The 27,199-nt window shown below is 42.2% G+C and overlaps 1 protein-coding gene across 3 annotated transcripts in view; it reads right to left on the reverse strand.

Moving 5' to 3' along the window:
- gdap1l1 (ganglioside induced differentiation associated protein 1-like 1) overlaps positions 1-27,199 on the reverse strand; it is a 263,078-nt gene that overhangs the window by 223,205 nt on the left and 12,674 nt on the right. The window contains exons 3-6 of one of the 3 annotated variants that reach the window (XR_007449662.1): positions 19,215-19,388; positions 10,980-11,074; positions 6,278-6,392; positions 4,874-6,174 (exon numbers count right to left, since the gene is read on the reverse strand). Coding sequence is in view for 1 of the 3 variants with exons in the window: in XM_049581422.1 (XP_049437379.1) it covers positions 5,831-6,174; positions 6,278-6,392; positions 10,980-11,074; positions 19,215-19,388 (728 nt within the window). In the remaining 2 variants the exon portion in view is untranslated. Of the gene's footprint in view, positions 1-4,709; positions 6,175-6,277; positions 6,393-10,979; positions 11,075-19,214; positions 19,389-27,199 lie in introns of those variants that run through there. The other 2 variants (XR_007449661.1, XM_049581422.1) reach the window with 2 other exon arrangements.

Raw genomic sequence — 27,199 nt, forward strand, 5'->3', positions numbered from 1 at the left:
TCTTGCAGTTTAGTGAGACGGGAAGATCGATGCCACTCATGTCTGTCTGTTGAATCTGATGCATCAGCTTGTTAGCTTAGCATAGAGACTGGAAACAGCTAGCCCCACTTTGTACCTGTCATGCAATTCGAGACATGGCGCTAAGCATCTGCTTTTCTTGAGAATATACAGTGCATTCACAAAGACCCCTTCACTTATCTCACATTTTAATGTTGCAGCTTTATGTTTAAAACAGTCTCCACTCAACGCCCCATAACAAAACGAAAACAGAATTTTAGAGGCTTTTGCACATTAAAAGGAGACTAGTCCATACCCATTGAGTACAGCATACCATACCATGACTTAGTCATACCAAAAATTAGAAAAAAAAACAACAACATTGGTCCACAGGGGGAGCCACAGCGATTGGTCGCATTTTAGCCATTTTGAAGCATTTTTTTGTTGTTATAGCGCCACCCAGTTGCCAATTAGAGTTAAATTTCTCCAGTCACCTTGAGGCGTCCTGTTCTACATATCTACCAAGTTTAGTAAAAATCCATATGGCGGTTAGGCCTAGATAAGAAATGAGCTCTCTAGCGCCCCCATTTTGTTTGATGGGGTCAATAATGGAGGGGTCCCCTCAGATTATGTGTGGTCATATGCCTACAAAGTTGCGTGGTGATGGGTGAAACCCTTGAGATGTTCTACACCTTTATGTGATGAGCCACGCCCTCCGCAATATTCATTGCCTTATAGAAGCTCAGTTTTAGTAAGTTTTCCAACTTTTGCCAAGAGGGAACTTTAGATATTGCTCCCTAGATTATGTTCACCTAGTTTCATGCAGATCGCTCAAACTTCCTAGGAAGAGATCCATTTGAAGTGTTTTTCAAAAAATTCAAAATGGCGGAAAATCTATATAAGCGGAAGTTATGGGTTCTTGAGGCAAATGTGTTCCTCATGAGGAGAGGCATCTCTGTGCAAAGTTTCATGTCTCTACGACATACGGGGCATGAGATATGCCCATTCAAAGTTTGACATTTCAATCGGTTGCTATAGCGCCCCCCTTTGGCCAATTGATGTAATATTGCTGCTTCATTCACATCCTCCCATGACCCTCTACCACTGTGCCAAATTTCACATGGATTGACCAAGTCAGTGAGGAGAAAAACATGGAACAGTCACACAGACAGAGTTTTTCTCATTATATAGTAAGATAAAGATAAGATTACTGAAACAACACATCAATATGTATTCAGGCCCTTTGCTATGACTCTTTACATTCAGCTCAGGTTCCTTTCATTTCTCAGTTTGGTTATTTATTATCTGCAACAGCATTCTGGTACAGGGTCAGCAAGGGGCTGGAGCCTATCCCAACTGGCACCGCACAAGAGGCAGGGTTCACCTTGGACAGGTCACCAGACTATCACAGGGCTGACGCATAGAGACAGATAACCATTCACGCTCACATTCACACCTACGGACAATTTAGAGTCACCAATTAACCTGCATGTCTTTGGACTGTGGGAGGAAGCTGGAGTACCTGGAGAAAACCCACACTGACACAGGGAGAACCTGCAAACTCCACACTGAAGGGCCCCACCTGGCTAGTGGGTTCAAATCTAGAACTCTCTTGCTTGAGGCAATAGTGCTAACCACTGCATCACCGTGCTGCCCTGAGTATGCTCTCCTCTCTTGTAAAGGCTCTTTGCTCCCCCCAGTTGTGCTCAGCCAGGCAGTCAGCTCTCGACAGAGTCCCTGAGGCCATACTGACAAATCTTCTCAGTACAAAGAGTCCCACCTACTGATGAAATTCTAAGAAAATTCTTACAATTATGACATCCTCCAAGAATTTCCCCTTAAAGTTAAGACTAGGTCCTTGTAAAGATAAGTTATTCACAAAGCATCTCAGCTCCTGAGAGAGCTCCTTAGGTGAGAAACTGTTAGGAGTAGAGAGGAGGACTTTTAAGAGTCTCTGAAGCAGAGGAGAAAATGGTGGGAAGGCAATAAGGTAGGTGGAATATTCTCCAAACACTGGATGACAGCGAGCAAATGAAACACTACAGATTACATTGCGCAGGGATAATGTCTGTGGTCGATCTCATTAGACATGAGCTCACATCTCCCACCCGACGCAATAACGCTCTAACGCCAGAAATAAAATGATCACAACACTAAGATATTTGGCAACAGGAAAACCAGCAGCAGTGATGACTTGGGTCTGTCTCAACCTTCAGACAGCAAACAATGACTTCAGTTTCTGTCTCATTGTGACGCAGTTCATTTCATTTCCACTGGGTGTCCACACCTTGCAGGCTCACAAAAGGACAACCAATCACATGTGTTAAAAGAATGAGTCATACTTAGTTAAGTCAGCCACACCTCGGCACCAAGGTTAAAGCTTCTGTCCCTTCTTTGCTCAGAGTTGCTGTGAATTCTCCCTAAGCTGGGACTCCTTACTAAAAGTTTTCAGGCTACGTTTTGAGCAATCTGAGATCTTTCTCAGAGTGTTTGTGATTGCAGCCCCTCGCTGTTTCAAACTAATTCCATTTAGGAATGATCGAGGCCACTGCGCTCTCGGGAGCGTCAATGCAGCAGAAATGTTTTTAGCCTTACCCAGATCTGTGCCTCAATACAATCCTGTCTCTGAGCTCTGCAGCTCCCTCAACCTCATGACTCAGTTTGTGTTCTGATGTGTCAGCTGTGAGAATTTATAAGGACAGTTGTGTGCCTTTACAAATCATGTCCAATCAGTTGAATTCACCACAGCTGGACTCCAATCAAGGTGTAGAAAGACAATCAGGAAAAATGGGAGGCACATGAGCTCAATTTCAAGTGTCATAGCAAAGGATCTGAATACTTATGTCACTGGGATACTGAGTGTAGGCTGATGAGCGGAAAGTGAATTTAAATGATTTCAGCATAAGGCTGCAACATAACAAATTATTCCCAAGAAACTTCCTGAATCCTCAAAGACTTCTCTGAACATCTGGACAGAAAGAAGTTGCTGTGCTATACGAGAAAAAAAAAGTTTCAACATGCTTTCCAAGTTGCACCTTATCTTGCTGATCCAAACAAAGATAGTTGCAAGAATCTCCTTGCTCAAGTTGTACAACATGAGCCAGAATATCTGTTGTATTGGTACAGATTTATGTTTCTTTTTAATCTCTTATAATTTCCTGCAAACAAAGCAAAGACATATGTGTCTTTTCTGGTGACCTGGATTAGATAATGCAGTCACAACTTAAGCTTAAATCTTTTTTTTATCATGCAACTGATCGGATATTTTGCACCTAGAGGGTTAAAATAGTCTTTGAGCATTGTGTAAATACTTGGGGCCCGTGGCAATCCTGTTTTGAACACATTGCATACACACAAAACAAGGCCTAAAAGAGGCGTACACCACTTCCCACGCAAAAGTTGTGATCTAAAAAAGCAAACTTGATGGGAGAAACCTTTACCTATGCTTACGGACATTTTACTCTGACAGGCAAAGAAACCCATCGAGGCTAGTGTTGTCACAATACCAAAATCTTTGTTTCGGTACCAATACCAATATGAATTTCGATACTTTTCGATACTCTTCGGTACTTTTCCTAAGGAAAAGTCCTTTTTTAATACAAACCTTTAGAACAATAAATAGTAGGGGTGTAACGGTACCAAAAAAATCATGGTTCAGTAAGTACCTCGGTACGGACGTCACGGTTTGGTAATTCAAATGTTCCACCAAGTTTGTGTTGTCTCGTGTTGTCTCACTTTGCGAGGCAGACTTTCTCTTGTCTTTTTTTACGTGCCAGCTGCGAATGTTGATACAGGTGTTGTCATACACAACACATGTGCAATCTGTGCTCCAATAGGACCAGAAAGGTGCTTGTGTGCATAACTGAGTAAAATAAATTAACTAAATTAATGAATTGAATCAATTTCAAAGTACCGGTATTTTCCAAATGCAGTATAGTACCGTTTGGAATACTCTAGTACCGCGGTGCTATTTTAGTACCGGTATACCGTGCAACACTAATCGAGGCCAATCGAGGCCATACATTATCTAAAAGGGGATCCTAGAGTGCGTTTATTAGCCTGGGGTGTCCTTTTGTAATTGTTTTCAATGATGTTTCGCGCACTGCTTTTGCGTTGCTGAGCGCCTCTAGTTTTTCCACTGTATGTGCCTCCACTTTTGCAGGAGCACCTTGAACTCTGGGTAGAAAAAGCATCACTGTCATTGGCATTTTTTCCCATTGTCCAGTCAGATGAATTGAGAGTCTTCTGTGGTGGTGATAACAACGAGTGGTAAGCTAACGTTAGCTCACTTTCAACACTGTCCTGGCCAGCTGCAAGACATATTTGAACAAATTCTCACCTCAGCTGCTTTCAAACATTTCACCAAGCGTAATTAGGCCCAGTGATGACAGCAGATTGTCAAACTGTCCCTGACACAGTTTAAAATGAGCCTTAAACCGACCATCACCAACAAGGTGATGCCTCCGTGTTTGGCTGGTGGTCCTCTCAGGGACTGTGAGTCTCATGTACCCACACAGATATCTGTTTTCCTGTGACCAACATACTATTTGGGAACAGCCTCTCACCCTCAGTTAGAGGCAGAACAGGTCCCATTTTAAAGCAGATTTTAAAGAAGAGATCTGTGAGCTGACTTCACAGAAAAATACCAGTTATGCTAACGACAAATGATTTAGAGGCTGCATAGCAACAATTAAACATGAAAAAGAGTGCACTGTATAGTGCCTTTATAGGACTACAGGTTTATTCATTTTCCGTAACTGCTGGAGCCTATCCCAACTGACATTGGGTGAGAGGCAGGGTTCACCCTGGACGGGTCACCAGACTATCACAGGGCTGACACATAGTGACAGACAACCATTCACACTCACATTCACACCTACGGACAATTTAGAGTCACCAGTTAACCTGCATGTCTTTGGACTGTGGGAGGAAGCCGGAGTACCTGGAGAAAACCCACACTGAAGGGCTCCCCCACCCCGGGTTTGAACCAGGCCCTCTCTTGCTGTGAGGCGACAATGCTAACTACTGCACCACCGTACAGAATGTGCTACTATGAGAGGACATTGAGGACCCCTCTTCTTTTTTGGGGCCCAAACATTTGCCTGATTTACCTCTACTGGTGGTGCGCCCCTGTTTGGGGCCAAGTGTGGGCTTTCTGTTTCCCCTTGCTTCGAGTCGTAATGCTGAGCTAAGCTAAGCATCTCCTGGCTGTGGCTTCATATTCAATGGACAGACATGAGAGTGCTATCAATCCAAACATCTGAGTCTCTGCTAGAAAGCGAATAAGCAAATTCCCTAAAATGTCGAACTACTCCGTTAAAGTTTGCCTCCATCCTTTCATCACTTCATGTGGCAGTTTCTGGCAGCACAGCACTTATCAGAAAGTATTTGTCATGTAACATTTTCCTGCGGTTTCACTGGATAAACCTCAGGCTGATGGAGGAGTGAAGAGCAGGTATGAGTAATGACTATAATAGTGGCATGCGAAGGTCAGTTAACTCCTGTTGGTGTTACTGTGTTTAACATTTTGTCTGGGTTTCTTCTTTAAGTTTTTCAGTGTAAGAAGACCCGATGCATGCCTCCAACAAAAGTTAAACAAAGACTTGCCGGCCGCAAGTTGCCAGAAATTAAAGTCGATGAAGGCCTTGATTACCAGAAAATGTGCTGTCAAGGATTTCTTATTATGGAATGTTTTAATATTCTTTGTTCACCCAGGTAAGTAATAGTGTTCTCTATATAGATTCATTATGTTTTCCTGCAGTCATAAAACATTACAGAAAAGTTGAAACATCACACAAATACACAGACATTTAACACAACAAGAGGGCATTCACTACATGTATTTCTTTTTTAAATACCAGTAGGCAAAGTAGCCCATCCCTCCCAGCGAGCCCATGAGAAAAGAGGCCCCGAAGAAGGACGGTGGCTTCTTTTTTACCATCCGGAAGGCGTTGGGTAGGACCGCCGACAGAAGGGTCGTGTGGATGTCGCCCAAGACCTTGCGGAAAGCGTAGCGTTTTTGCACACGCACAAAAAAGGACTGCAGGTTGGGTCGGCTGCCGTCCTCCCAGTATTTCTTAGAAAGTCCCAAGAACTTGAGCCTGTGCAACAAGGCTCCGAGGCAGACGTCAGCTAGTGTAAATTCAGGTCCACATAGCCACAACTCACACTTCTGACCTGCAAGGGAAGGAACATTTCATTGAGAAAAGAACATTAGTGGAAATATTTGGAGCATGTTTTGGCGCCATTACAATGAGAGATGATGATCATTCAGACGTACCTTGATACTCTAGTTTTCTTTTCTCCAGCTCGGCCTCCACTTGATCTAGAACCATGGCTAACTCCCCCAGAATTTTCTTCAGGTAGTTCACATTATCGTGGTCCAAGATTTTTGCCTGACAATAATTTAATAAAGGATTAAATACTTAAAATACTTTCTGAAATACTTTAATCCAAAGATTAAAAATGTAACATTTACTAAGGTTCTGTACTTACAGTTTTCAGGTATTTGTATTTTACTTGAGTAATTCCATTTTATGTTACTTTATACTTCTAATCCAGTACAATTCAGAAGTAATATAGTACTTTATAGTCCACTACATTTATTTGGTAACTTTAGTACAGTGATACTCTGTTTACAGCCAGATAGGATGCCGGGTGGCCCGTCAATAATTTTCTGTTTCACATGAAAATAAACTGATTCACACTGGGATTTTCTTGTCCTTTGAATGTAAATAAGGTGCCAGAGTGCATTAAAAAACATAAAAATAGAGCTTTTTTAATAAAAAAAAAACTTTCAAGGGAGGATCCCTTGACAGAGATCAGGGCTAAGCTCCGAATATCCCTAAATCCTAGAGATGTCCCTGTGCAAACCTGGCCTCTCCTGGGCTGCTGTGACTGGATTTGCCTTTTGGCTAAAATGACTGAGGACAATAAAAATTAAAAGGTTAAAACAGGCAATTAATCTATGATACATGCTCATAAATATCATTGGTGTTTGTTTATGAACTGGACCCTGGCCTCTTGTCATTTTGCAAAAGTGGCCCTCAAGCAAAGAAAGTTCTCTGCTTTAGTGACTTGTTACTTTGCAGGTTCAAATCATTAATATAAAATGTTATCAACAAATACAATATGACATATTGTTATTGATTAAGCTACCCAGCTGTATTTAAAGTGATGAAAATTAGCCCACCTTTATCAGCTGCAACATAAAGTGATATGTACATTTATCTATCACAGTGATGGAAACTTCTCTTGTGTGCCAAGCGTGTAGGAGAACTACAGTGGCTGACTCAGAGACACAAATGGGCCTATCCAGAGCCATGGAGGTATTCAGTTTGTCCATTCAAGGCTACTGTAGAAACAACATGGTGGACTACTTGGACAAGTAGGCTATGTAGAGTATGTAGATATCAATGGCTCATTCTAAGTTAACAGAAACACACAATTCTCATTTTCAGGCAATCATTTAGATGCCCCTAAATCCTACACACTGGACCTTCAATATAATTATCCAATATTTATTATTCTGAAATGGGCCATTCTGCATAATAAGTACTTTAAATACATTTTGATGCTAATGCTTTTGTACTTTTGCTTAAAGTGGATTTTTTAAATTCAGAAATGTTATTCCTATGGTATGAGACAGTCCAGTAAATAAGAATTAAGAAAGATGTTATAGATGAAACTGAAAGCACCCAGGGGAGTATTCTGAGTAGGTAGGTACATTTTCTGTTTCAGAACTGAGAACATTTCAATAGAATAAAGCTCATCTGGGTCAGGCTGTTCTCTGTTCATACGTTTTCCTCCATAAAGTAGTGCACCAAACTTTGTACATATCCTATGTAATGATGAGCCAGTAATTTATGCATAAACCACGCATTTTGGAAGGCTTGAATTTAGTCATTTTAAGGTACGTCGTCACCATGTTTCTTTTTCCTAAACCTAACCACAGTTATGTTACTTGCCTAAACCTAATCTCCATAGCTAACTTTACTTTAAGCACGTAACGTTAGCAGAATTTCACATGAACTGTTGTATGAGGACAGGTTTGGATATTAGAAAGAAAACATACATTCTGTGGTTCCAAAAAATCAGTCTTCCATTTATTGTCTGTGAAGCAGCTCCAGACTTTATACTTGATGACATCACAAGTTTGAGATTTACTTACGTTTCTGGCTTTGAGAGAGAGTAGCTCATGTTTACAGACACTGATTGAACTTTCCTGGGTCATGGAAATAACATATTGGAGTTCTGAATTTAGTTGGTGTTCCCCTTTAAGTAACACTTTGAATGCAGTACTTTTACTTGTAAGAGAGAATTTCTCCACTGTGCTATTAGCCTATTGCGTTTACTTAGGCTCAATGCTAAATATAGACTGCATTTTAAGAAAAGTGACAGCTGATGTGTAGCTGTCACTGATAAAATGAAACACAAAATATGTATGAGCCCCAATGCTTGCATGTACCTAATATTGCCAATACCTGGTGTATAACAGCCAGGCAGGAACAAGCAAGACTAAGAGCCTACAGCAGTACCATCTTTACGAGGCTGCACTTCAGCTAAATGCTAACGTCAGCGTTCTACTATGCTCACAAAACAATGCTGATGTTTTGCAGGTAATGTTTACCATCCATGGGCTCAGCTCCAAAATTACCCCAAAGCAATGAACCATCACAGACTTTAATGAAAGCAACCGGTGGCATTGCCGTCATCACTCACTGTCTGAGCGCAGGAAGGTGTGAGAGGGTTTCAAACAACGTCTGAGGAAGTACACTTTGTGAAATCACATCACCTGGACAGAGATCTTTCTGTGGACAGTCAAGTGTGAGGCTGACACACTAAAAAATATATAAAACTGAAAAACAACCACACATACAAAGTGCTGGTTGATAATGGTGTTTATATAATTAAAAGGAAAAATCATCTTGTCACTGTTGTTCTAAATCATGGGTCAACCTGCAGGGCCGAAAAATGAAACTGAAAGCCCTTTTTAAATAGGAATTGTGCAAATTTGCAGGAAAGCCCAATCAGCCTTTTTTCATCATTGGCAGCATAAATACAAAATTGGGGAGTGCAGCAAAATGCCGCCTGCCTTCTTTTGTTTATACAGAATGTGCCTTTTTCGGGGCAATGGGGGGCGTGAGCAAGTAACAAAACATGTAGCTCAGCGTGTGACGTAAACAGTGAGGGAAGCCGCAGCTGGTCAGTCCTTTGGCGATTCTCTCATAAGTCGGCCCGTTCTTCATCATCCCCGTCATCCGATGGTTAATGGCCTCTTTGTTTGCGAGGACAAGGAGGGCGCACAATTCCTTGTCTCCCCAGTTGCTCATCTTTACAGTGTCTGTCAGGTTTGCGTTTCCCTCTTGCTACTAGCTGCTCAATAATTCTTGCTATCAGCTGTTTCCTGTTTATCCACCGTCAGTGGCTCGCACGTGCGGCGTCATTAACAGCTCCTCCCACAAGTCTTCAAGGCCGCCTCACTCTGTTTAAATTAAAAGGTTTAGCCAATATGACTACCCTATGAGGCGGAAAATTGGGCACCTCGGATCAACTTGCCAATCCGGCTCTATGTGTCTAAACGCTCACAACTTGCCAGCAAAATGGCCCAACATTCGCGGAAAATCTGGCAGTGTGAAAGGGGCTAAAGGGTCAAAAAATGCAGTTCCTCTACTGACCACTTGAGGCTGACTCCAAGAGTGAGTCAATCCTCACAGACCGTCATGTTAAAATGTCCAACAAAGGTCACCTGAAGGCAACGAGAATGTCTGAGCTGAATTTCGTGGCAATCCAATTAAAAACGAAAATGTCAACCTGGTGGTTGGGTATGGAAAAGGTCAGGACTTCACCATCATCTTTAGGATTCATCCTCTAGGAAACATTTTGCGCCAATCCATCTCATAGTTGCTGAGATATTTCAGTCCGCACCAAACAACCAACCAATCAACACACACATCACTAGTGTGGCTAAAAACCATTCTGGCGTGACACACTCAGTCATCTCTGCCTCATTGATTCAGAACCTCACATCTTTCTAACACTGGTGAAACAGCTGCTTCTGATGCAAACAACGTCTGCACGGCTGGGTTCTTCCTCCAGGGAGTATGAGCTGTATTTAGGTCAAAGGTGCAGTGTTGCACGATTTTCCCCTTTGCTATATTTCAGCTCTTCAGTTGTGCAATGCGAGGAAACTGCTGAAGACTGTTAATGATGAAATGTCCCTCAGCTACAGACTTGGAAGTTCAATTATCTGTCAGAGAGTTGAACCCTAATAAAGACAAGTGTGACTTTCAGTGGGTTCACAAAGCATTAAAGAGGTAAATAAGCTAACAGAGCTGTCAAAAATATCTCTGCCATTAAACTGCTGTGCTCCTTTATACAGCTCAAGGGTCTGAAATAATTTCAGGTGCAAAATGAATGATATTTAAGGGGTTTAAGCCGTTGTTTGGGCTAAATTTATGGACTTTAATATTCAGTTTTTTATTTAGAAAACTAAATTAAAGGTATCCGTTAATTTCAAACTTAAAAAGATGTAACTTTTTTAATCAAGAAGCTATTTTTTCAGGGGTTTATGCCAAATTTATTTATGAACTATGGAGGGGTTTTTAATGGGTTTTCTGTATGGATTAAGGGGTTTTAAGGTTAAACCTGCTGAAAATTCCGAGAAGTTTTTGAATTATGAACATCCATAAGGTATAAAGGTTTTATGTTTTGTGGCACTGTACTTTTTAAAGAATTGTTATCCCTTAAACTGTAAAACTAATCCATTAACTAATCCCTTAATTATTACAAACTGTTATTTACCCATTAGTTTCTCCCTTGAATCCCATTAAAATGACTTGCTTGATCTGTAAATTAATGGAAATTTCAGGGGGAAATTATGGGATTGGTTTAATAAGGGTTGCTTCGCCCATATTCACAACATAATAGTATATAATGAGAACAATTAATAAATACATGTATTTCAATCACATTAAACTCACCATGAGCTTCTTCTGCTTGGAAAGGTACGGTTCTGTCAGCTGAGGCTCCTCGTGGTCCAACTTCATCAGCTCCGTCGCAGCGTTCGCCAGGTGTCCTGTACACACACACACACACACACACACACACATATAGAGGTAAAGTCAATCACGAGACATTTTTGGACGCTGATTTTGAGAAAACTGACATTTGAATACAGGCGGCACTGTGGTTAAAATTATCACCTCACAGCACGAGGGTTCTTGGTTCAAACCTAGGGTAGGGGGTTTGAACCCCAGAGTAGGGGAGCCCTTCTGTGTGGAGTTTGCATGTTCTCCCTGTGTCAGCATGGGTTTCCTCCAGGTACTCCAGCTTCCTCCCACAGTCCAAAGACATGCAGGTTAACTGGTGACTCTAAATTGTCCGTAGGTGTGAATGTGAGTGTGAATGGTTGTCTGTCTCTATGTGTCAGCCCTGTGATAGTCTGGTGACCTGTCCAGGGTGAACCTTGCCTCTTGCTCAGTGTCAGCTGAGATAGGCTGACTGCTAGCATTAGCATCAGAGGCTGTGTTAGCTCGGACTCCTGGTTCACTGCTAAATGCTTTGCATTGAGGTGATATTTCAGGCTTTAATACTCCGATGGTACCAAAATTCCTTACTGCAGAAATTGCAGAGAACGTTGCTCCTATCAACAGTTCCATCTGAGCGCTTTTTAAATGTAAATGTTACATTCACAGGGCCAAACAGTGTCGTCTCATCTGCCTCCATCATGTGACAAAGCCACTGTGACCTTTAATGAGGTCAAAGGGCACTACGGAACGCAACTAATCAACTTTTTTTTTTCAGTGATATTCTTGTATATTATTAGGTGTCTTACATCCACAGTATTCCTGGGTGTAAGAGCATGTTTAATCCTACAGAGGAGCTATCTGACTGTCCTGAGAGTTTATTTTCATCTGTGCTCCCTTCATTGTGTCTGCAGGGCATGTTGTTATAGGAAATACTGTATAATGACTTGACTGAGCTCATAGTGTTGAAGGATAAGTCTGATGATATTCTAGGCTTTTCTTGATTTCAATAAACTCATGAAAAGACCCAAAAACAACAATGAATTTATCCTAGTGTGTGTGTGTGTGTGTGTGTGTGTGTGTGTGTGTGTGTGTGTGTGTGTCAAAGCCTGATATTTCCTCTTCCTCTGTGCCATAGAGCTCCATTGTTGTTCAAAAAACACATCAGTGAGTCACATTGTTGCACTGAGTGTTGTGTGCCTTCATTATAAACACACACACTGCAGTTTATTTTGACTCAATCCCACACACATCAAACAAATGTGGATTAATCCGCTGCTGAAAATAGTCCCCTACAAATACAGCATCTCCTCCAATTTTAATAGTTTGCTAAAACTAAATATTGAGCCTTTTTTAAATGAAATTATATTTTTCTGGCCTGTTTTTAAAGCTGTAGTCTTCAGGTAGGAGCCAATGAGCTTGGAGCTGTGAGCCACAGACAGGAAGTTAGAAAACACATTGTTACTTTTGGGATTTCCTGACATTTGTCACCAAAATAACAGATAATAAAAACTGAAACAAACAAACAAAAACTGACATTTTTTGTCTTTCTAACATTTCCAAGAGGCTTAACGTTTGACTAAATACTGCAGTCAGTAATGATTTAATATAAACCAAACTTAAGTGGATAATCACAAACAAACATCACTGAAGCTTTCCATTAAATACTCCATCAGATTCATTTTGCAGATACAACACAGACTGACCTGAGTTCACTGGATAATTAATTCTGCTGCAGATTTCTGTGTAGTCCAGCTTATTTGATTTACATGCCGAGGCCAATTACCTGATGGAAAGAGCCCTACAGAGGCCTGATATTAGCTGTTGGGATTTATAAACCTGGCATCACTACAGTGTGCTGCATTAAGGGTTTTTTCTTTTGGTATGGAGTAGCGAGAATTTACACAGTATGCTAATCGACTTGTGCACAAGAAGATGAATAGTTTTGCATTCATAATGTTTTTGCTTTGGGAGACTAGTTGGTCCCAAAAATGGACCTGATTCACCTCAAGAGCTTGTAACTGTTCAGAGCAACCAGTTCAAAACTCTGAAATCTATTTATATGATGTATCAAAATAAAAATACACATGGAAAATGGGGCAAAAACAAAAATAGCATCTGGTTTTTATCTTGTTAATCTACACATTCTACAAATAAATTGAGTGGCAGTACTCCAGTGTAAAAATACTCTGTTACAAGAAAAAGTCCTGCACTCAAAATCTTACTTAAAGGGACAGTTCACCCCAAAATATTTTTTTTGTCTTAATCCTCTTACAGACTGTGAGATTTTGGCAATCTCATAAGTTTAGTGCAGCTACACTGTGCTACATGGATCTGATAAACTTGGGTACGACATCAAGTTTGATGTTTGCAGACTGAACGATGACAGCGCCTACTGAATCACAGGCTATGACGTGCAATGCATTATGGTGCGTTTGTTTTGTACTCAGAGGTCGGAAATTCCCAAAACCCAGTCGGAAGTTTAAACTCGAACGCACCCTGAGATTGGATTTCCAACTCGGAAACTCGGAAACTCAGAGCAACCGCATCAACCCCGACTTACGAATTCAAGATGGCTGCCGGTCACATACATAGTGAGTAAACACTCTGCTAAAGTACTGTTTATAGCAATTTTATCTTACTTGTTTTACATTAGGTCAGCCATACCCATAGTACTGTTCAATTTTTATCTGTGGGCATGTTGCTACACTGTCTGAATGTGCAAAATACCACATAGAGCGTTGTTATCAACTGATATTGCTAACAGTGGCTACGGCTATCCCAACGGTAGAATGGTATCCACCGTTGTCAACTAAAATGCAAAAACTTCCGACCTCCAAGTACAAAACGAACGTACCAAAAGTGCGTAAGGATGCTGCATGGGTTAATTCTTCTACAACTGTGAAGCATAACATAGTGGGTCACATTATTAAATAATGTAAAATTTTGTGGGCACGAAATACTGCTGTGTGTCTGTTTGCTAGCTGCTTGGTTGCTCATCTGGCAGCTGCGACAAGGCGCTACTTCCTTCCTTCTTTATAAGATCATGGTCAGAGCTGGAGGACACATCATACAGACGAGGATTCTGCTGCCACAACTCCACAAGGTTTTCCTCTTTGCTGGAATCCCTCACATTTCTTTCAGCACGTTTTGCCTCCATGATGAGCTGCTATCTGTCTGATTGTTTGGGTTTAGTGCCAGTGCATGCATTTTTATTGGTTGGTTCGTGGATGTAGGTCGTAACAGCAGTCACGCAGTGAGATGGTCATCCTAAATTTCTCACACTGTCAGAATTTTATCCCAGGCTGTCTTTGATCGCAAGACCGTGAACAGCCATCCTTGAACCTCTCTCACTGTGCGACGTAATACCATCGTTTTAGAGCCACGACCAAAGATATCTCCACGTTTTTTTCAGCCCAAAATTGCACAGTTTATACTGAGCTTTACCTGTAGTGCTGTTTATCAGTCTAAATTGTTTTGCTTTAGAGTGTTGGAGATATCAGCTGTAGAGATGTCTGCCTTCTCTCCAATATAATGGAACTAGATGGAACTCAGCTTGTGATGCAGCAACGTCTCTTTCCAGAACCATGACCCGCTTACTCAAGATAATCCACAGACCTTGTAGTGAGCAGTTTTATGGAGGAACTACTTTCTCTCTACTGCACTACATCCACCAACCGTATCACCACACCAAAGGAAGCGTGCATGTGCTCATGAATTGAGAGTAGTAGATGCACGCTTCCTTGGGTTGGCAGGTGTAGATCGGTTTCCTTCTACCCAAACAAATCAGGGATGAAATCACAAACAGTTACTTAAAGTGATAAGAATAAAATCGATCATATAAAAACATGATGCTAACACACACACCTAAAGACACACATGCATCTACAGAGAATATTAAACGTGTGTGAATATGCATTGTGAAATGCAGCAGAACACACTGTCACATTGAATCACGCTGCCTCACTGCACAATACGAGGTGAATCTGTGAACACTGTGTGCCTTTGTGTGCTAAACACACTTGAGGGGATTCAGCTGCCAGAATCTGAAGTCTACAGACAATCATTGGTTTTTGTACTGTGAGTCTTTTTAGGAACAACGGTTTGAACTCTCACGAGCAAAGCTGGACTCCAGGAGCTCGTGACGGATGAGAGGTCCAGTCCTGTTTTGTTTTTGTGTTCATTGCTGACCAAGCGTTGAGGCTCTTTGTGCTGTGCGATGTTTGAGATGATCAGAAGGAGGTTTTTTATCTCTTATAGAGCCTATGGGTGATAATGAGACAACTGGCCCCTGGGCACAGATATGCAAAAGGCCCCTACACAGGAGTAAGACACACAGACGTCATTCTCTTTGCCGTCATTTAGCATCTTTTTATAGATTTGTGTCTCTTTGCAGTTCCTTTGGATCTATTTTTGGTCATTTTAACTCTCTTCCTGGTTCAGTAATTTCAGTGACATTTTGCAGATGAGGGCCAGGGGATGCTTTGGGCCCCTGGGCCTGTGCCTATTAGGCCAGTTCAGTAATCTATCAATGACACCTGCCTGAAGGAACCAAGTTCCCTGAGGCCCCCTGTCTAATAGAGTGTTTTCTCCCAGCTGAAAACACCAGGCGCTCCTCAGGATACGCCCAGCTGCGAGTGTCTGAGAGCGCTTTGGAGGTGCCGCATTTTTTCAGCTGAGAGGCTTTGTTTGCATCTGGTTGCTATGATACGGAATATTCGCAGACGTAAACATGTTGGCACAAGGTAGAATACTTGCTGTGGATGAGGGGCAGATTGAAGCATGCAGGGAGAGAGGACAGGACTTTGTGGATTCATGAGAGGAAACATAATACTGTATATACAGTACAGGCCAAAAGTTTGGACACACCTTCTCATTCAATGCGTTTTCTTTATTTTCATGACTATTTACATTGTAGATTCTCACTGAAGGCATCAAAACTATGAATGAACACATGTGGAGTTATGTACTTAACAAAAAAAGGTGAAATAACTGAAAACATGTTTTATATTCTAGTTTCTTCAAAATAGCCACCCTTTGCTCTGATTACTGCTTTGCACACTCTTGGCATTCTCTCCATGAGCTTCAAGAGGTAGTCACCTGAAATGGTTTTCCAACAGTCTTGAAGGAGTTCCCAGAGGTGTTTAGCACTTGTTGGCCCCTTTGCCTTCACTCTGCGGTCCAGCTCACCCCAAACCATCTCGATTGGGTTCAGGTCCGGTGACTGTGGAGGCCAGGTCATCTGCCGCAGCACTCCATCACTCTCCTTCTTGGTCAAATAGCCCTTACACAGCCTGGAGGTGTGTTTGGGGTCATTGTCCTGTTGAAAAATAAATGATCGTCCAACTAAACGCAAACCGGATGGGATGGCATGTCGCTGCAGGATGCTGTGGTAGCCATGCTGGTTCAGTGTGCCTTCAATTTTGAATAAATCCCTAACAGTGTCACCAGCAAAACACCCCCACACCATCACACCTCCTCCTCCATGCTTCACAGTGGGAACCAGGCATGTGGAATCCATCCGTTCACCTTTTCTGCGTCTCACAAAGACACGGCGGTTGGAACCAAAGATCTCAAATTTGGACTCATCAGACCAAAGCACAGATTTCCACTGGTCTAATGTCCATTCCTTGTGTTTCTTGGCCCAAACAAATCTCTTCTGCTTGTTGCCTCTCCTTAGCAGTGGTTTCTAGCAGCTATTTGACCATGAAGGCCTGATTCGCGTAGTCTCCTCTTAACAGTTGTTCTAGAGATGGGTCTGCTGCTAGAACTCTGTGTGGCATTCATCTGGTCTCTGATCTGAGCTGCTGTTAACTTGCCATTTCTGAGGCTGGTGACTCGGATGAACTTATCCTCAGAAGCAGAGGTGACTCTTGGTCTTCCTTTCCTGGTCGGTCCTCATGTGTGCCAGTTTCTGTAGCGCTTGATGGTTTTTATGACTCCACTTGGGGACACATTTAAAGTTTTTGCAATTTTCCGACTGACTGACCTTCATTTCTTAAAGTAATGATGGCCACTCGCTTTTCTTTAGTTAGCTGATTGGTTCTTGCCATAATATGAATTTTAACAGTTGTCCAATAGGGCTGTCGGCTGTGTATTAACCTGACTTCTGCACAACACAACTGATGGTCCCAACCCCATTGATAAAGCAAGAAATTCCACTAATTAACCCTGATAAGGCACACCTGTGAAGTGGAAACCATTTCAGGTGACTACCTCTTGAAGCTCATGGAGAGAATGCCAAGAGTGTGCAAAGCAGTAATCAGAGCAAAGGGTGGCTATTTTGAAGAAACTAGAATATAAAACATGTTTTCAGTTATTTCACCTTTTTTTGTTAAGTACATAACTCCACATGTGTTCATTCATAGTTTTGATGCCTTCAGTGAGAATCTACAATGTAAATAGTCATGAAAATAAAGAAAACGCATTGAATGAGAAGGTGTGTCCAAACTTTTGGCCTGTACTGTATACAGTGTATTAACAGATTTCTCCCCCCTTATTGTTCAGCACTTGTACATGTAAGATGTGATGGTTTGTCTTCACAGTATTTGTCCCTTCTCCACTGTGATTGAACGGCCGAAGTTACGCTCAGAAAAAAGAAGCCTACCCGCAGCGCTCGGTGCAGAACTCACACAGCGCCTTGTCGTTTGTAGTGCAGCGTAAATGCGCAGTGCTGCCATTGCAGTGTATTAAAAAAACGTTTTGGCGGACACAGCATCTGAGTCAGTGACATCTAGTACATATAAATTAAACTACTAAAACAAATCTACAGCCAGCAGCTGCTTAGTTTAGCTTTGCACAAAGACTGGAAACGGGGGAACAGTTGGCTCCGTGCAAAGGTAACAAAAACACCTTCCATCACGTCTAAAGCTCACAAATAAAAATGATTATATACTGTTTAATCTGTTCCAAGTTAGAACGACGTCTTTGAGACTTAAAAAGTCAGCATTTCTGGAAATGTTGAACTACTTCAAATCTCTTCCTTATACACTATTACTGGCAAGCTTACCCGAATTTTATCTTAAGTTTTGTTTTTTTTTCACTTGAATTGTCTCTTTGTTTCTTTTATCTTTTATTACTGAAATTGGTTTCATTTATCTTATTACAAAATCTGATCCATTTGATTAGGTGTCACTAGATTTCTGTCTTGATTTCAATTTATGCTTTGTATGAAGGACTTTGTAACTTGGGATATATAACATCCACCCTGTTCTTTTTGTAATTAAAAGGAACTGTGTGTAACATTTAAGGGGATTTAGTGGCGTCTTACAGTAGCTCTGTTTCCATCCAAAAGTGATTTGAATCACTGGGAAATGCGCATTAAAAGAATACGAATCCTGTGTGTTTCCATTAAATGTAAGGACTTTGGTGAACACTACGAACTCGTGCGAGTTTTCAAACAAAACAAGTCTCGCATTCTTCTTCTTCTACGTTTTCTAGCGGTTGGTAACCAGCTTGTAAATGCATTACCGCCTTCCCGACCCGGAGTGTGGATATCACCATGGAGAGAGGTGCGCTACGTCAGACTTAATTCAAACATAACTGTTTCCATCCCCCGTTTTGCAAATCAACATTTTTTCAAATCAACCAAAACCCAGCTAAAGCGAGCGTATTTTAGTTTGTGCGAATCAGGGGATTTTAATTCGAATTTTGGCGTTTCCATCATAATTTTCCGATGCGATACTTCTAGATGCGCATCTAAACAGGCTGATGGAAACATGGCTAGTGAGGAGCAGATTGCAACCAGCTGAAACTTCTCGCAGTTAGAATTCCTTCAGTGTTCACTGTTCAGGAGGACCAGACCAGGTGATTTAAACCGGTAAAAACAATGAATAAAAAACTGTTTCACATTTCAAATCAGTGTGTCTGTGATGCTCTCATCTCAGAGGAGCTTCTAACTACAGTGGCTGATGTGAAAACGCAAATGGCCCTATCTGGAGCCACTGTTTGTCTGCTCCTGGCTACTGTAGGAACATGGCGGTGCATCATGGCAATCGTGGTAGATGAAAGGCTCATTCTAAGGTAACGTAAACACAACAATTCTTATTTTCAGGTGATTATTCACACAAAAAAGCATACTTATTAAATTCTATTCCATTTCTACCAATATGTCCCCCTAAATGCCACACAGGACCTTTAATGCAAAATTAAAAACATGCCTGCACAGTACGGTGAGCTGGCTTCACTTACTACGTATTTCTGCGGTGGCGTACTTTGGGATCATAGAGTCGGTGGTGAGCTCCGGATGGAGGATGCAGCCGTGTGTGTAAGCGTCCATTGGGAGGCCATCCAGTAGCTGACGGTACTGCTGCACTCGATCGTGGAGAGGCGAGTCTGCGTCAGGAACCAGCTGAGCCACCGTGTCTGCGGGCGAGACACCGATGTGAAAGACAGCAATACAGAGAGAACATTTTAAGGTAGCTCAGAACCCTGTCGTGGCTCTCTGAGGACAAGAAGAACACGTATACAGATCAGAAATACAGGTCAAATATGTGTAAGCAAAACAATACAAAAAAGAAATCGTGATGCAGTTGCACGCTGGTTTTATTGGTGTATTTTTATGAGCTTTACAAAAACACCTGGAGTTTCTAAGCAACTGTTATTAAGCTTGCTTTTACACCCCCCCAACATAACACAGTTCTCCCTGCTTCAGCTGTCAGATAGACGCACAGTAACCTGGTAACAGATGACACCCCTCGGTCTCTGCAACACACCACCGGTCACGTCTTACAAAAGCTGACATTTAGACAATACAAGAGCAGTCTAAAAAAAAAAATCTCCTGGAGACTAACAAGCTTCTGAGAATTTATATTGAGTGAAGACTGAAAAGACTGTTTAACCCCATGAGATGAAATTCAAGCTCCATCTAGGTGAACAGAAACACATTATGCTCAGTAACACGAGGCCAGTTTCATAAAACACACAGGTTAATTAGGCTACACCGTGAGCTGGTTGCATCAATCCCCCACTGACCCGCTGTTCTATTCATCTGCTGTTGCTCAGGTTAAAGGAACAGTTCAATATTTTTGGAAATGTGCGTATTTGCTTTCTTGCCAAGAACTGGACGACAAGATGGATACGACTCTTACAGAGTATCTGACAAAGCTCCTCCAGAACCAGAAAACCAGTCCTCCTCATCACTAACAATCTAGTCATGATGAGTACAATTGATGTACTGTCCCTTTAAGTGTGAGGCTGACAGTCCATGTAGTGGTTTTTTGTTTGTTTGTTTGTTTGTTTGTTTGTTTCCTGGCAGAAAGGTGCTGGCAGTGTGCTGGCTACACCCACACCTTTCTGAAAAAGAGATTTTCAAATAGAAGCTCTCAAAGTAGCTGCACATAAAAGTGGGAGCGCTGTGAAAAAGATGCTGGGTGCTGCGCTTTTACCAATGACTGTATATAAAGGTGAACAACATGTCTTCACTTCCTCTCACTGTACAAAAATGAAGCCAACATATGTTTCCAGGATACAGGCCCTGCAATGCTGCTCTGGTGACACCAGTATGCGCAGTAGTGATCTCCAGGGTACACATACACCGCTCTGGCCAATCAAAGCTGCACCTTTGATTGCAAGCATACCAACTGAAACACACAGCTGCTGAAGAAATATTATCATATTTTTGGACAAATGAAAGAGTGATTCCAGAGAGAGGCAGACAGAGGGGTCTACAGTCTGTGTTTGAAGGATATATCCAGGATGTCAAACTGACTCAGCAGCAACAACAGGTTAAAAAGACAAAGATAGTTAGAAGCTAAAGCCGAACTATAGGCTACAGATCACAGTGTAAAAGTGAACCACCACATCACTGCTGATCGCCACACAAGACAATGAATATAAAGGGAAACTTTGCTGATATTGAACCAGCTGTGTGGCATCGCAGTGTGTGCAGATGAACGGTGTTCAGCTTCGCCCCCCGTGCTGCTGCCAGCAACCGGACCTCCGCCACCGGACGGGCAGGGATCTTCAAACGACGTTCTTCTGCGCACAATGTGATGACACAGAGCTGGTTGAACATCAGCAAAGTTTCCCTGCTTCCCTTCACTGGTTCCTGTACAGCAGGGTCGGTCTTTGTTCCACTGTTATAATCATTAAAAAGCAAAAGCAGCATGTGTATAGACGAATTCGGCGAGCGATTTGTGTATGCCGCCATCTTGCGGCGGCGCCAGTGCTGCGGTTACATGTGTCAGTCATCAATTCATCATGCTGTCATTGTGAACTGACTCTCTACAGTGACTGCATCATGAATAGCTGGATTGATGATGTTAGACAGTGGCCTCTGGTAACTGATGAAGGTATCTTAAATGAGTACCGATATTAATATAGAAATTAATAATTTGTTTGAACGATAAGCAGGAAAGATTAGAGTAATAGGGAGATAACAGACTGTATCATTAAACACTGTGTAATATAATGTTAACGTTACATGTGCTGATGTTAGCAAGCTAGCAGCGTGACATTTAATCATTATGGACAGGCTACGGAACCGTCATCTAAAAGGCGGTGTAAAATTTGCCCGACCCATCCGGAGCTCAGGTAATTTTGACCCTCAATCAGAAACCTGCCATTTTTCTGGTCATCGGAGGCCAGGCGATCAATAAAATATTCTTGAATACCTAAAACAAAACACAAACACGTGTTGTTGTTGTTGTTGTTGTTGTTTTTAGTCACGTAGCCTGTCCATAATGATTAAATGTCACGTCAGCACACGTAACGTATGCTAACGTTATATTACACAGTGTTTAATGATACAGTCTGTTATCTCCCTATTACTCTAATCTTTCCTGCTTATCGCTCAAACAAATGATTAATTTCTATATTAATATCGGTACTCATTTAAGATACCTTCATCAGTTACCAGAGGCCACTGTCTAACATCATCAATCCCGCTATTCATGATGCTGTCACTGTAGAGAGTCAGTTCACAATGACAGCATAATGAATTGATGACTGACACATGTCACCACCTCAAGATGGCGACATACACAAATCGCTCGCCGAATTCGTCTATACATTCAGTAGGCTATATCTTCAGTAGCTAGCTAGCTAACCCTACACTTTTCAGGGTTTGATTTTGGAACAGGGAAGAAACAGCCACAACATTTAGCTCCAAATCCACAAAACCAGCCTGAAAATGAAGGAAATCTGAAACAACTGCATGAGAGTCAATGGAGCACAGCTGTGTTGTTGTCGAACCCTGGTCTGAGCCGGCCAGATGCAATATTATGATTGGCCAGTCTGGGTCTGGGGGCGAGACTTAGCTAACAGTCAATTGATAAAAGACGATAGCGCTTGGATAAAAACGCTGTATGGACACTCCTGAGGCTGCAGCCAGCAGCTGGTTAGCTTAGCTTAGCATAAGGACGGGAGAGAACAGTTAGCCTTGCTCTGTCCAAAGGTAATGAAATGCTCCTACCAGCACCCCCACAGCTCACTAGTTGACACATATATATATTTTTGTGTAATCCAAACAAAAACCGAAATGTTAAAACGTCAATTTAGCATTATACAGGGGTTATGTGCCGCACTATTTTTTGCCTGGACACAGAAACTTCCTGCAGCCTCCGATGGCTGCGTGGCTGCACTTGTCTTCTCAGTGTTTGTGCAGATTAAACCAACTAAATATAACATGTTAATTAGTGAAATAGGGATGCTGGGTCAGGTGGTAGAGGTGTACTGGCATCTGTCTCCCTTTGTTTTCAGTCAGTCAGCTAAGTTAAGCTGAGTATATCTAATCAGCTGCTGGCAACATATTAAACAGACAGATATGACAGTGGTATCTATCTTCTCATCTCACTTTATGCCATAAAACCTCTTTTTACAGTTCAGAACTACTCCTTTTAAATCACAGCTTTTATATATTGCTGTCCCAGTTCTTGTGCTGGCTACAGGCTGCACAGCTGAGTGGGATGCTGTTCAACTTAATGATCTGCTGCTGAGACTCAGTATTAAGGATGAAACAGGTTAGCAGAGCAGAGAGAGCTTTTATCTTTGCGCAGGGTCACAGCCAGGGACGGCATCGCTGACAGAACACAGATAGTCAGTTGGCTGCTTGAGCATGTTCAGGCTGACGGATAAGCCTGCGGAGGGGTGGAGCTGCACCTGGCACAGCTCCAGAAAGCTGAGTAATCAGTCCCAGGACCTGCATGCTGACCTGGGCATGCCATGCTGAGGTCCTCTAGGTGGTCTGCTGCAGCACTGTGGTGGAAATAACACAGCAGCAACAAAGAGCCATCTGAAGATCAACCCAGTGTTCACACTGTCTCTGAGACAGTGATGCACATTTCAGAATATAAGAGCTGCTGATTGTTTGTTAGTCGACAAACAGTTTTCACACTGTGAGAGTCGTCTGCTGCATCTCAACAACACTGTAAAGTAGTCTGAATTGGCACGACACTGCTCCGTGCTGGTATACGAGTCTCTTTTCTGAGACATCTGCACTTTCCAGGCCAGCTGCAGCCCACGTTGCCAGCATTCATTAGGGATTTACACGCAGAGAAATAGCACGTCTTTAAGTCTTATCCTGCAGCAGATTGACTTCTGGCTAAAAGCATGTTCAGCTTCAGGCCTGGTTTTAAAACACGGGCTGCAGTCGACAGAAATACACCTCAGCTGAAGTGTTACATTACACTTTATAGTTGCAGATTCTTGTGCGACTTCAAACTAACTATTCCCTGCATGCAGCACATGATGAAACAGCTAAAATGAATGGGCCTGAATGAGAACAAGACATCAAACACCGGAGTCAGTTACTGCCTTCCAGCCTTTTATTACTGACGAAGCAGTGAACCAGAGCCTCTGCAAAGCTTTCAAGCTTCACTGCTCCAAACGACTGACCACAAACTAAACTAAGACAAGAGACTCCTCAAGTTATTGGCTGACATCCCTCGGGCCTTTACTGGGTTGAGGCTCCCAGGACATTACATAACGACATAATGTCTCAGCTGACGAATCTATAGGACACGCCACCCACAGAGATAACGGGATTCAGTGTATGCATCTTATCATTTGCTTACTCTATGCAGTGGTTAACATCTATGGCTGTTAATCAGAGTCACCGCCTCACAGAGCACATTTCACATTTTCACTTATTTGTGAGTCTCTGTGTTTTAGTCATAATTTCTTGTTTAATCATGGAATTTCTCTCTGTTCTCTTCTGTATCTGTGTCTTGTTTGCCACAAATATCCCCCAAGAGATGATTAATCCAATTTAATGTAATCTAAGCAGAGGAGTTCATCTCTGTGACATTGCTGCAAAAATACTGTTGCAGCGACTTACAGAGTCTCACAGCGCAGAGCACACTGACACACACCGCACAAGGACAGCAGATGGGCCTGAACTGATGGCTTCTAAATGTCTTTGCTACTCTAGCTTCACAAACTGGGAGAAGGCACCCTGATATTCTCTGTTAGCGACACAGCAAACCAGGCAACTGCCTCAAAACTCTATGGATTAAATGTGTGTCAGCTGGTTTGTAGTAAATTAATTAACCTTTGTTTCACAATTGCACCACTTCAGTAACGGCCTGTTTGGAGGAACCGGGGCGAAACTCTGCTGTGGGTGACATATATTCTTAGTAATTTTGACAGCGGTGCCAACTTTTCAGTTTAGTTTGGACTAGTGAGATTTGGCATCTGTGAAGTCGGTGCATTTTATGAGTTGGATCTTCTGCAGGGTCATCACTTTCGGCCAAATTCACAATTTTAAAGCATTTAGAGATAAAAGCCAAGCTAATAATCATGGTCAGTGATGAATAGATATAGCCAATCAGCATACTTGCCAACCTCCAGACATCATGGCCTTAAATGATGCTAATTAATCACCTCGACTTCACTTAAAAAGTTGATCTGGCCAAGTGTGAAAACATCCCTCAATTAAGCATCCTGCTAAACAGGCATCTGGAGAATATTGTCAGTTTATTCATTCGCACATCAAACACTGTTTTTACCTGAACATCAACAGGCGTGTGGGAGACTGACACACTGGAAACAGTTTCCATATCTCCACAAAAAAACTGTGAATCACGACTACTCTCTCTGATCACATCTCGTGCCCAAGTGCACCACAGGTGTCCCAAGAGAGACTGGCCATGAAATCACCAAAAGTGAGTGTAGCACCCTTTTGCAGCACCTGGCAGGGTGCATGTGACTGCAACATTAATATGTGCATAGACATAAGAAGTCGCACATATATCCAGTTATATACAATGTGTCCTTGATTTCAGACAGAAGCAGACAAGCAGTTTCTCATTTTGCCGACTGAAATAACAACTGTCGCTGTCTGTAAATAGCTAGCTATGTAAGCTAACATAGGGTGCGTTCCAAATCACATACTTTTTCTTTTTACTTTTAGTACGTACTGCAGCTGCCCTTAAAAAGTACATATTGTTGCATGCAGTACGCACACAATCGGGATATATTACTGTCTCATAACGTTACGCCCTGAACTCTTGCTTTTATATCTGTTACCGTGAGATAAAACAAACGGCAGTCACCAAGTTCTCCAGAGATGGAGATCAACCCTGAGAGCTCTGCTGATGTTACTTTGCAATGTATGTGATTAACTTTAAAGTTTTAACTGCAGCGATTGTAGATTCTAACATTATATATTTGCTGTCATTATTATTTTTACAGTTATGTCCTTTGTTGTTTGTAATATTCATGATGATTTTGTTAACTTAATCAATCAATATTCCTATTACTACTATTTGACAGCTCATCGGTTACTTCAATGTGCTGTCACCCATCGTTGTGACTTCTGACAGCTCAGCTCAGTCGATGTGACGTATCGTCCACTGCGCAGTGGATTGTGGGTCAGAATAGCCAGAAAAGCATGCTGGCTTGCATGCTGCAAAATCGGACCAGATGCAGTAGAACAGGTATTCTGGATCCTGGTATTTTTGGCACACTGCATTTGACATACTATGTAACGCAGAGTCAACATCCATGAGTTGGTTGAAAATGCTGTCAGTGGATGACTTTTTAATGTTAAGTTGCTGCTGACTCGTGGGGCCTCCCTAGTGTAGTGGTTAGAGCACTTGAAGGTCTAGGGTTCGAATCCTGCTGGGGTTGATGTCAGCAAAGTCATACAGTCGCAAGAGGTTCCCACCACCGAATCAAACAGGATCAGATTCTTTAAGGAATAACTCCGGAATCTGAGCCAAGTCGCATCTCAAGCCTGTTGTCGATGGGAGGTTCCAGATGTAAAAACGGATTCAATTTGCTGCTGACTCGTTTTAAACGAAAACAGGAGTCTCAAATATGCACTTGATGGCTAAATGCATGATATCATAGCTACTATAGGCCGAAGCTAATGCTATATGTTTCAGAGGCCCTTTTTAGACAGGAGTTGTGCAAATTTGCAGGAAAGCCCAATCAGTCTTCTTTCAGCATTGGCAGTATAAAAACAAAATCAGGGAGTGCAGCAAAATGCCGCCTACCTACTTTTGTTCATACAGAATGTGCCTTTTTCAGGGCAATGGGAGGCGTGAGCAAGTAACAAAACGTGTAGCTCAGCGTGTGACGTAAACAGTGATGTACTCTGAGGGAAGCCGCGGCTGTTCAGTTCTTCGGCGATTCTCTCATAAGTCCGCCCGTCCTTCACCGTCCCCGTCATCTGACGGTTAATGGCCTCTTCGTTTGCGACAAGGAGGGCAATTCTTTGTCTCCCCAGTTGCTCATCTTTACAGTGTCTGTCAGGTTTGTGTTTCCCTCTTGCTACTAGCTGCTCGCTAATTCCTGCTATCAGCTGTTTCCTGTTAGCCCACCGCCAGAGGCTCACATGTGCGGCATCATCAACAGCTCCTCCCACAAGTCTTCAACAGCCCCTCCCATTGTGGAAGGCCGCCTCGTTCTTTTTAAACCAAAAAGGTTCCACCAATATGTCTACCCTACGAGGCAGAAAACTGTGCACCTCGGATCAACTGTGTGGCTAAACGCTCGCAGCTTGCCGGTTTTGGCAGTGTAAAAGAGGCTTGTGTTCTCATCAGTTTCTGATCCATGTTATTTTATTCTAATAAAACCCTGTCTGGGTGCTCAGCTTTCAACAGCTTGTGTCACTTTTAACGTTACAAAAGAAAAGGCTTTTAGGTTGAAGACTCCCTTGTTCACTCATTGACTAATGTCTGTGTAATGGGCACTCAATGGTGAGCAGCAAATTGAGATTTTGGATCCCTACT

Source organism: Epinephelus fuscoguttatus, linkage group LG7 (genome assembly GCF_011397635.1).
Source record: "Epinephelus fuscoguttatus linkage group LG7, E.fuscoguttatus.final_Chr_v1".
Classification (NCBI taxonomy): Eukaryota; Metazoa; Chordata; class Actinopteri; order Perciformes; family Serranidae; genus Epinephelus; species Epinephelus fuscoguttatus.